General features: G+C 38.5%; 1 protein-coding gene across 3 annotated transcripts in view; it reads right to left on the minus strand.

Annotated features, from left to right (window-relative positions):
* The window catches only part of Mme (membrane metalloendopeptidase), a 78,674-nt gene that overhangs the window by 5,632 nt on the left and 60,737 nt on the right, over positions 1 to 12,305 (minus strand). For all 3 annotated transcript variants that reach the window (XM_041659307.1, XM_041659308.1, XM_041659306.1), the window contains exons 18-22: positions 10,175 to 10,294; positions 8,522 to 8,655; positions 8,354 to 8,419; positions 4,755 to 4,850; positions 4,370 to 4,446 (exon numbers count right to left, since the gene is read on the minus strand). In XM_041659307.1, the coding sequence (XP_041515241.1) occupies positions 4,370 to 4,446; positions 4,755 to 4,850; positions 8,354 to 8,419; positions 8,522 to 8,655; positions 10,175 to 10,294 (493 nt within the window). The remainder of the gene's footprint in view (positions 1 to 4,369; positions 4,447 to 4,754; positions 4,851 to 8,353; positions 8,420 to 8,521; positions 8,656 to 10,174; positions 10,295 to 12,305) is intronic.

Raw genomic sequence — 12,305 nt, forward strand, 5'->3', positions numbered from 1 at the left:
AATGAATGAACTCTGGGCTACACAGCTACCTCATTTCAGAGAAAAGAAAAACCATCTTAGAAATTAATTGTTTTGATGGTGGTCTTGACTCTTTTAGGGTCCAAGCTTAACTACCCTTTCAGTGTGGTGAGGAATGTCATTCATTTAGATATGGGGGCCAGTGATGGGTGCTAGAGGCATCCTCACTCTGAGGAAGAAGCTCCCTGACTGATGGTATGTGTATGCAAAAAAAAAAAAAAAAAAACCTGAAGACTGAAGAACCTCAATGTTTTGTTACTTAAATAAAGTTTTTTTCCCTCAACCTGATACAGAGGATACAGAGGAACCATCATATCAGTGAAAATGTCCAAATTCTTTCTCTCACTCTTTTTTGCTTTCTTTCCTCCATCCTGTCCTTCTTCTTTCCTTTTTATTTTCTTGAGACAGGGTCTGACTATGTAGATCAGATCAGGCTGGCCTCAAACTCATATAGATCCATCTGCCTCTGTTGAGATTAAAGTCACGTAACACCCCAAAGAAAGACTAATTTTGGGAAGGCACCACTGGGAGTTGACAACCCAGGTAGAGTCAACACACGAACCCTCAGCTCTCTATCTCTGTTGTATTTCCTCTTTTCCCATGCAAGACGTCTAGATAATTTGATTCTGAATAATCAGCTCAGCAGCAGACCAGGGCTTTTCTTTCCCAGGCTTGTAATTAATGTTTGATGATATTTATATCATCAAATATTTGGATAGGTGACATGAATAATCATTTTGAAGACTGGGTACATTTTGAATACAATGAATCTCTTCTCTAAGAGTGAGGTCATATTCTGTTAGGATTGCATACAATATTTACATGGATTTCATGCTACATTAAAACTCTGGCACTTGTGTGTTTACATTTTTATTAACAGAAGATAAAATCTTTCATTGTTTCCTTAACAGAATTCATTCAAAAATTTTACCCTATTATGTAAAATAGTCAATTGTGTTGGTGCTATTTATGCCCTGTGAAATAATCATTTGTATTAAAAACTTCAAAAATCTAGGGAGGCAAACATCTATGTGACTGAGGAAAGACTTTAGACCTTTAACATATTACCCCTAACGAAAAGCAAATGAATTATTTACTTATTTGAGCCAAAATCTCACTATGTAGCTCTAGCTGTCCTGGATCTCTCTATGTAGACCAGGCTGTCCTTAAACTCACAGAGATCATCCTGCCTCTGCTTCTCAAAGCCACATACCACCATGGCTGTATAGTAAATGAACGTTTTAAATTATTGAATAATTTGTTCTCAATTAATAGGTCTTCTGACAATCTATTATTAGTTTCTTAAAATTAATGACTTAGAATCAAATTTGGTTGGTTGCATTTATGAGGAGACTAACCAGTCTTATAATTTCCTAACTATTATGATCCCTTTATAACAAAGCCATGTTGAGTAGCATATATTTTACCACATAGAATAATATGTAGGTTCATATATACTAACTGGACTGTTAGACAATTCATTAAAACCCATCCTGATAGTCGAAAAATATCAGGAGTTGATGCTAATATTTAAGGTGAATGGAAGAAGCATGAGGATTTCAAAGAGCAGTTAAGTCAAACATGCTACTTTATATAGGGAAACCAAGTATCTACACTGGTTGAAAATATCCGCATAAAATGCTGAAAGTACTATATATATAAACATACTGGGATTTCATCCCTGAAACAGCTCCTCTTCTGTTTTTGATGGTACAGCTGCTTCAGCATGAATTTGTCAATCTTCTATCTTGAAAATATTTTCAGGTGAACCACCAGCACAATTTTTGAATAATAACTCAAGGATTGTAAGTTTTGAAAGTTCTTGTAAAAGATATTTCACTTTGAATTGTCAGGAAGCAACCTGTTTCCAAAGCTAAAACATAATCTCAGCATTTGCCAAGGAAATCCCTTTAGCTCTAGAGCAAATAGCATTTTTTTTTTTGACAAAGGGCTGGCCTTCCATTTACTCTTAAAACGTGAACATACTTCTCTTATTATGAATGAAAATAGAGATATCTTTGGTGTTAGAATAACATTAAAGATATAAATCACTTCAAATGTTCATATGAAAATATTGGGGTGTAGAGATGCAGTCACACTTATCTTGCTGGGTTACTTAGCCAACACTCATTACATCTGCTACTATGCAGAACAGAGGAAATGAGCAACCATCAGTGTGCAAGTACTAGCGTACTTGAAAATGGTGTTAAGTCTGTTACAGATTTCCTTTTTTAAAATAATTTCTTTATTTTTATTTTATGTGTATGAGTGTTTTGTCTGCAAACATGTATGTGTGCCATAGGCATGCCTGGTGTCAGCAGAAGCCGGAATGGAGCATTCGGTCTCCCAGAGATAGAGTCAAATGTGGTCCTGAGATTCCTGACGTGTCCTGGGAACCAGACCCATGCTCTTCAAGGGCGGTGCGTACTCTTAACTTCTGAGCAATTTCTCTAGCCCTCAAGGTCCATAGCTTTCTACACAAAACTTTAATCTATCCAGGTCTTTTATTTTAAAAAAGTAATTATTTTTTAAAGACATATAAATAATAGGCATTTATATCCACTAACGTAAACCTTCCAACAACTCTCTCAATAATTTAGTCCTTATATATCAAGAAACCAAAGCCAGAGTATTAAAATAGGCTCAGTCAAACATGCAGAAAAACCCTAACAAAAAGCTCAGATACGAGTTAAATGATGTGATCACTAGCACAGGGATAAACAGGCCTGGGCATGCTTAAGCTACGACGACTTCACAAGGTTAAGAGACCAAAGCAGAACTAAGGATAGTAACAGTAGACTGCCTTAGCAAAACAAAAGAACATTAATGCGAAACACTTTATTCTCCCAGGAAGGCAGACCATTCAGTAGCCCCATACTACCACAAGGAAACGAGCTCTTTATAGACATCTGCTTATGTTCATAGGAGCATACAGAGCAAGGGTCTGACAAACTGTTTTATGTGCATTTACAAAAGTTTCCTGCTAGCCTCAGAATTAGATGCTTATATTTTTAACTCTTGAAAACTAGTAAGAACAACAACAGCAGCAACAAAAACAACTTTTTTTTTTTAAAAAACTTGTCTGTGCTGGTAATCAAAGAAATAAAACAAAACAAACAAAAAATACCTTTAAGAAATTAAGCTAAAAGTCTCTTGGATTAAACCGTAGTGGGAATAGATCCACAATGACTTCCCGTGGAAAGCAATTAACCCAAGCAGCTGGTATGGATAAGTTAATTAGTGGAACTAACCTTAACTCACATTACAGGGAGAGCAAGCTGCAATGCACTATTGCTGCATGAAGGAATTCTTAAGGAATTCCTAAAGCAGAGGTGATCTGGGGCTGGTGACAGCGACAGTCACGACACTGGGACAGACCAAGTGTATTTGATGATGTATAAGATGTTTAAGTGTGCTGCTTATGACTTTACAATCAAGAGTCTTTCTGTCGGTAGTTAATTTTCTAGGTAATGTATTCACATTTATTTCAGGTAGAGTTTTAAAAGTTTTGGGGTAATAACTTCTTTTTTTTTGTTCTCAAACTCTGATTTTCAAAGTACAAACTTTTTAGTTAAATTTTTTTTCCAGTCTCCTTCTTGGAAGGTGTTATTGATAGCAAGGGGTGATTAAATGCTACCTTGCGAGAGAAAGGAACTGCATTAGGATGCCAGTCTGAGGGACATGAGGATCTAGAAGTCAGCATTCAAAGGCTGTTTTGAGTGGTTCTCTTCTAATACCTGATCTCTTACATGTTCACATTCTTCCACCTCCAAGAGCATTCCCCTACTAGCCTTGCTGGGCTGCTCTCTGACCTCTGAGGCGATATACTCCCCCACACCTGGAGGGTTGGAGATATGTCTTCAATGTTGGAGAACCTTCACCTAGCGAAAGCTTTCCTTTCCTTGGCATTTGGGACTCACATTCACAGCCTCTTAGAAACAGGTTCTACCAGCTGGGGGTTCCAGCAAACCACTGTTAAGAGGTGACACGTTTGTTGCAATCCAGCAGGCACCAAGCTTAGGATATATGTATTCTGAAGGACAGGATGGCCAGAGCTGGGCTTGTGAACACATTGCTGGTGTGGTCTGATGAGTCCTATCTTTGACAGATATGCAGACATAGACAGACATGCACACACAAATGCTCATACTCACGCGCGCGTGCACATGCGCGCGCGCGCACACACACACATGGGCATGCACAAACACACATGCATGTATGAATAGATACATACACACATTCACAGTACTCTTAAATTATATAGAATAAGAAGCAGAAAAAGGCAAATTTGAAATATAAATGTAATGGTGTCAACACTAGAACAGTCCGACTGCTATTCCTATCCACATACCTGAAGTTGCCGGGACTGTGTACATCTGTTTTAATGGAATTGACTGCATACTCTGGCCTGTAGGTCCCACACCATACCTAGAAGTATAAATAAACAAAGGAAAACAACATGCTCAGGTGTAATCATGGAACACTGTGTGTAGGTTGGGGGGAAAGCAAACATTAATTTGGCATTCGAATTCAACCATTTACTCAAGGCAATATATAAACATAATCATTTATAATGAACATAATCTGACAATCTTGTTGCAGATCATGAAAGCTAGCCAAGTCGAATGCTGCACCCCAATTAATTAAAAGAAGAAAACATCACGCAGTATCCAACTTGCTATGAAATTACAACTTAAAGTGGTTTTCTCATTTATCAGTCATGAAAGATATACTACCTGGGCAAAGTTCAAGAAGAATAGTTGTTTGTGATTTAGGTCAATTCCAGGGAGTAATTTTTCTTCACCATTCTTTTTAACATAATTCTGGTAGGCCTAAATTAGTAAAATAAAAGTATGTAATTTTTAAATTTGTATAAAAACCAATCGCAAAAGACCATGTAATTCATCTTTTATATCAAATCACTATAAAATACATTTAGATATGGTAACCAGTAACTCTCTCATGGATTAGCAAGAAGGCTAGAATGCATCTATAAATGTTCAGAAAGAATAAGAGACTCATTAGCTGGAGACAAGAGTCTGGCGTGTCAGATGATCACACTACATGTCAGTTGGAAGAAATGAAACTTAAACACATGATAATAATCTTACCTTCACACTGTCTACGGATAGATGGGTAAGTCCAGCTCGCTGGAGGAATGGGTTGCCAAAGGAGTCATCTGCAATTGCTATATTTAGCTTAGTTACTACTCTTGGCAAAATTGACACACACCAGATTTAGTCTGAGTGATTCTTGCCAAAATCTAAGGGATTCTGTTGAGATTCCTTGGGGTTTTAGTGTCCGTGATCCTGAGGTGAAGGAGAGGTAACTACTCTGGTCCCCGCATTACAGGAATACAGGACAAAGTAGACAGACTTCCAGTAAAAACAGGAGAAAGGAACTTTGGCCACATGAACACAGAAAAGGTTCTTATAATTTTTTTTTCACTATTGAGAAATGTAGGCTTGCTCTGCTATATGTAATTTTAAAATGGATTAATATTAAACTTCCTGAGACAAGTTATTTGTTTTTCCTGTAAATATTTAAATTACATGTATTTATTTATTTATTTATTATTTATTTATTTATTTATTTATGGGCAGACGCTTGAGAGGGTGTATACAGTGGTGCATGTATGGCGATCAGAGGGCAACTTGCAATACTTAGTTCTCTCCTTCTACTGAATGGATCTAAAGGATTCGACTCAGGTGATCACGTTTGGTGGCAAGTGGCTTTACTCACTCAGCCATCTTGCCAGCCTTTTCCAATTTCTAACAAAGAACATCCATCAGTTATGTAAGTTAAAAATGTATTTTCTTTTTACCATCAACATAGATGAGTGAACCTTTGCTATCTAAAGATTTTGGAGAGAGAGGGAAGGCTTATGTCCTTCCCACTTCGGGAGTCCGTGATCTAACAGAGGGGCAAATCATCCCATGCAAAGAACTCATAGGGTGTCATCAATATTTGTGCAATTGTACTTTTCTTTATTACTATAATTATCAGGCTGGTGTGGGTGAGTGTACAGCAGACTCATCGAAATGTGCTAATTACTAACACCAACTACTTCCCGTCAACACGGAGTGACAAGGGCTGCTGCTGGATCAACAGAGCGATGGGCAAAACATTGGAGACAATGGCTTGCACAACACTGAAAATCCAGTCTTTCACATCCCGCCTTACAAAGGAAGCCTGTCCAGAAAGATGCTTAATAACGAAGGCAAGGTCTATAACAGGTTTAGACTATTTCTCCACGAGCATGTATGCCATAGTAAAGGGAGGGGGAAAATCAATGTTAAGTCTGGGGGAATCTGTGTTGAAGATAAACTGAGTGCTTTGGGTTACGCTGGCCAGGATACTAAGAAAGGGAAATCCTGAAAGAAGATTCCAAGATCATAGGCGGGTGCTCTTGAACAGTCAGCTTCATGTTAATCTGGGGATCAGTTTCATTTAATCTGGAGATCATCCCCAAAGGATTACAGATAGCAGTGCCTGGGCCCAGCAGGATAAGGATGGGGACACTTAAGATCCACAGGGCGGAACTTGGCTTCAGTAGGGGAATCGGTTACCTCTAAACTAAGCGTTATCCCAGTCTCAACTAACATTGTTCAAACATGTCCAAAAAGGAGTAAACCATTTCTAATGTATCTAACTATATCCTATGATATATTTATAGGAAATATAAATTCTCAAGAATATTTATAGGAAATTAAAAATTGTCCAGCACCCAAAGAGGTAAAATGCCCACTATTTGCCACCTAGTGAGAAACATAAATATCAATTACCCAGCATTCAAGGTAGTAGCAATGTACCATCCCCCAATGATAGGCTGGGACATTTATCCGACTTCACTTTTCAGGCCTCATACTGAAATGATGCTATGTTTTGGGCACACTGTAGACCCCATCAGTTGCGTCTCTGTTTTGTAGTGATGCTTCTACTTTTCTGACAATCACTACCGCTCTCTTCCCCTTTGACCCTCAACATTGCAGTGATGACCAAATAATCCTATTCAGTCCTTAAACAGTCTACCCATCCCATCTGTGACAACCTGGTTCTCTCTCATGGACACCTTATCCTTGTGTCATCGCAAGTAGGCTGCCTATTCTCTCGTGTGTGGGCTGCTTCCGGGTCAAGAGGTACACTCAAATTCATCTACATTCCTCCTCGTTCCTTCTAAATGCATCCTCCCTCCACCCTTTTGTGGAAGTCCCTATTTTTTCTTCCCTACTGGCATTCATTGGATCATCTTTTAATTCTTCCTCACATCCTCAATTCCTGAAATCCCTAGCGCCTCAAACGGCACTACAAAGAAAGCAAAGTCCTGGAAGGTACTCAGGTGGGAGGACTGTACGGGCCTTGGAGGACCTGGACACTTGCTGTAATATAATGCCTTCTAGACATCACAGGGAAGCTGTATCTAAAAAATCTACATGGTAGGGTTCTTTAAACAAGACCTGCCTAGTGACACTGCCAGCGGACATGCCAATATGGATGGAAAATATTTCATGAGCCCTCTCTCCCACCTCAGATGAAGAGCTACAGGCAGTCAATGGCAGGACGAGTCCCCTGATGAGTTATCCAAATGGTCAACCCTAAATCCATGTGCATGCAAGCAGCACTAAAAGGATTCCATAGCTTTTGCATGGATGTGTGGATAATAGTAAAGGAGAGGAGGTTATGAGCCTGGGGGGGGGCACAGGAGAGGTTGAGGAGAGAGAAATATGTGAAAATGACATAGCACTCAAAAGCGAAATCCTCAAATGTAAGCAAGAATAAGTGGAATAAGTGAGTCTAATGAATATTCCGACAATAATAATTCTTGAAGGATAATAGTTGGGCCAACCACATGGCCATATACTAGAGCCATATCACAATTGGGTCCCTAACTGTTTCTCAGTGAGCAGACTATGGCTTAATGTTATGTCCTCAGTTTATGCTGATACCACCTCCACAGGCTGTCTCACATGCTGAGAAGATGCAGGTTTCCCTTATATCAATGAATGACCCACAAACAATCATTTATATGGACATATTTACTAAGAAATTTACTTCAGGGATTATTTCTGTGTCTTCTAGAAGCTCGTGCCTCTTCTCGAGTCCTTTGGGGGTATCACTGAGTGCTTCCTTTTCCATCCTGACTTCCTCACACCATGTCAACCCACAGACCCCTGTGACCAGCATATACACAAGCCTCTTACCCTTCACGTGATTCCCATTTCTCACTCTCCACTTCCTGTCTATATAGCCTCTTCTACAAGATTTCAAAGAAATGGGTGAATATGATAAATGAACACTCCCATCGCTGATGTGGGAAGAAAGTATGAATACTCACTCTGTATGCTTGGCCAATACCTCCATTATCAGCAATGTTCTCTCCCAGTGTATTAATTCCATTGAGCTGTTTAAAGAAAGATTTTCTGTTAGGATTTTTAGAGACAGCACCGACATTTCACTTGGGGTTGCACATCTGGAGTTGTTCTGGAAGATGCTGATGACATACATGCTGTCCACCTGCTAGGTCCCACGTGAAGTTGCCATACTGGTGCACCATGCACTGGGATTGGTCTTTAAAATTATTTGCAGACTGCTGAGTCCACCAGTCCACGAGGTCTCCATCTTTGTTAAAATTTCTTCCTGTAATATATTCATTTGGTAAAAAGGAAATTTGTTACAATAAAAATAAGAATAAGATTGCTTCATAGTCGAAATTCTTGAAGTAGGTTCTCATGCAGCTATAAGAAACACCATTGAGAGACCTCCTGCACGCTGTTCCGGTTCCTCAGAGCCATTTTGAAAAACGATAAATCATAGTGAGGATATTGGCATGGACACAACCCTTCCATCTTGAGATCTCTAGCTTGGGTGGAAAGGATGAAAATACGGCTCTGTGAGTGTCCATGGGATGGGGCAGACGATGAGAGAAACTTCTAACTCCCCCAACTTCTGCTTTCTTCAGGAAAGCTTGAACTTTGTCTGCCAATGTGTCTTGGAATTGATAGGTATTTATTTCATCTACTTGGCTTGTGGCTACTGCAGATGAGGCCATCAGATAAGCACTTCTGAAAACACACTTGGCTGTCCTTGATGCTTTCCATCTAGACCAGGACTATTTAATTTGATATTTTGAGACTTTAAAAGCCCAACACCTTTATTCTGGCTCCCACCTCATGTTTCCAGACCCTTTAGGCAAACTAACTCCTTGTTTTCCTCTACTTAAAGCACAAAGAGAAGCACGCCTTTTCTCTCCCAGAATTTTCTTGCTAGATTTAAACAACATTGATAGTTTCCTTTTTGTATCTCCAAATGCATTTATATACTCTGTATGTTTTGACATTTAATTTTATCATGTTTTAAATATTTAGGATACAGTGAATAAGAAAATGGCAATGAAACGAAATTTGAACTTATATGCTGATTCTACCAATTCCAGGTTCTATAACATTACACAAACATGTTATATGCCTCTGTATGCTTCTATTTGGAAAACGGAAATATTATTAGTCAGTGTTGGTTAAGACTGTAGCACTGACTAATTGAGTTAATAGACGTCTCGCGTGTTTCCTTTTAAGGTGCTATTTTTCTTGTCTAGAATTCTGTCCAGTTAGTATTTTGTGAACTAAAACTTGTTACAATTTTTGTTATGGCCTTTTTACATATCTTCTGTTTTTAATCTTGTTTGACTTAATTAAAACTGTAAATCTTTTTGGTTGTTTAGGGACGCATATCAACATTTAAGTGCCTGCTGTTTAGAAGGTTCTAAATTATGTATTAAACAAAAAGATGAAAAGAAAAAAAGTTCCTGGCTACAAGCAGCGTGTCAAACACAGGGGCTTGGATAGGACCCTGCTCTCTGTGAGCCTGGAAAACTAAGACACATATAATAGGACTGAGCATCATTTCCGGTGCACAACACTGTAGCACTTTCTCAGTGTGAATTTTTGCTTCCATCTCTCACAGTATAAAGCACATATTTTTCACTGCCCACTAATGTTTTGAGTTTCTTAGGAAACACTTTAACCAGAACGCTGACTCTGTGGTGAGACATAGGTCAGCTACACACTGATAAACACATGGGGTTCTGTGCTGACATATGACAGCTCTTCAACTTAGGAAGATGTATTTCAGCCAAAGGGAAATGTTACCTATACTTTACCATTGTCATCAAAGCCATGTGTGATCTCGTGTCCGATGACCATTCCGATGGCCCCATAGTTCAGTGAGTTGGGCTGCCGGGCACTAAAGAACGGGGGTTGCAAAATGCCAGCAGGGAAGACTGAAGGAGAGAAGACAGTAGAAGATTTGGGAAGATTATCCGTGGCATTGTCAATGACGGCATCGTAATTACTAACCTGTTCCTACCAAGTTCATTTCACTTAGGATAATAGATAATAAAAGTCTTGTGTGACAGACACCAACACAATCATTTATTATTGATGGTGGCAAAGTGACTGAGCCAGCGCTGTGCTCAACCTATGATTTATTTATCACAATTCACCTACCAATCTTCAAGATTTTTTTTTTTTTTTTTTTTTTTGCTGTAACGAGTTTGGGGCAAGGAAAATGTATAAGTTATACTCAGGAAGATCTTTCCCTTGTGTAAATATTTGGAAAGAAGAGCTACTCAATAACACACATTTCTTTTCAATGCTATCTCTGAAATTGTATCTGTCCACAATTCTAGCTAAAATAAACTGACATTGAGTCATAAGGGTCCCTCCATCACTTAATAATATTTTATTTTTTATCAGGGTTCCTATGACACCTCTAAATTCTGTTTATGTCCCTGTTTATAATTGGAGTTCTTTTTTATCTGATTTTTTTCATTCCCATCCTGGCACCTCAAATCTCAGCCCTGTATGATCAGAGATTTATGTGTTCGTACACATTTATTTATGTACTCTTTGGTCCATTTTGCTTTTTGTCTCTAGACCCATAGCCAGACAGTTCTTGGAATATAATTAGCACCCAGAAAATTTATTGACCGAATAAATCATCAGTTATAAACAAAGGGATATGTATTTTCAATAGATTAAGTTGTTTATAAAAAGTTTAGCAGGCATGAAAATCTCCAAGAATAAGACTATTTTATTTAAAAAATTTGGTCAATAAATAATACCTTTTCTGGTTGTCATAACATCTGTATTGAGTTGAAAACGTTTTCCATTTTTATGTCTCAAATACATGTGAGTACACCAAACAGCAAACGCTTTATTTCTCCTAGGTACCAGTTTCTTGCCTGTTATTTTTTTTTTAATGGCACTTAGCAGAAATGATAGTGTCAACCGAGTGTAGCCCGCAGCAGTGAACCTCTTCTATTGGTCTCAGGTGCCTTATTTTCTTTACAAAGTCGGCACAGTACTAGTGGGCAAACATCAGGTGCTGCCCTGCTCTAGCACGTCCTGTTGTCTCTTCTGGAAAGTTTGACAGTGCATATTCCCTCATGCCTGTTCCTTGTGTGGAGAGGGAGAATTTCCTAAGAGATATTCTCACTTTCTGCCTCTCTTGCAGTTTCTCCTAATATCATCTACCCTCTTCTTCTAGTCTGTAGCCAGATTAAAGTGCAATAATGGTCACTATGCCTCTCCTGCTAAGAAACTTTGGAAGGTTGTTCTGTGGCCAAACAGCATCCTCCTCCTGACGCTGCATGATATCATATTTTCCTGCTTTAACTTCTGACAATAAATGTACCTGCTAAATACACTAATGTGTTTCAATTATTTTTTTCTTGGGGTATATTGCCTCCATGTAACGCAAAGGGACTATTATTTTGGGCCAATGTTGTCTAGAGGAAGTTATCCCTTGACCTTAGAAATGAATGAAGTGAATGAAGATAGAGTCTTATAATTCATTAATTTTACCTTTCATATTTTAAAATTCTAGTACACACTAGGTAACTGCAGCACGATATTCTGGAATCGATAAAGAATTGTATGTCATGTTAGCACATATTACAAGCCAAACTCTGGGCCTTCCATATACAGGACATCAAGATAGAAGTGAAAGACCCTGACTTTCAGTAATTAAAAAAGAAGAGAAATTTAATGTTCAATTAACACAGAGTAGCAAATATTTTCCTTCTAAGGTAAATATGACCTAAACTTTCATGAGCTTCGGGGATAAATATTAGGTATTTACAGAGGTGGCTTCACAACACTCTAAGCAATACTGTTCTTCAGGTCTTTCAATAGGTTGAAAAGTTATCATTGACTCATTTTCAGATGACAAAAAAATAAAAATTGACCTTTATCCTGGGAGACTTGGTGAAAGTCATCGCTCACATGCAG

The sequence above is a fragment of the Microtus oregoni genome, unplaced genomic scaffold, assembly GCF_018167655.1.
Source record: "Microtus oregoni isolate MIOR12 unplaced genomic scaffold, Mior012 000010F_ref0000083, whole genome shotgun sequence".
In the NCBI taxonomy this organism is placed as follows: Eukaryota; Metazoa; Chordata; class Mammalia; order Rodentia; family Cricetidae; genus Microtus; species Microtus oregoni.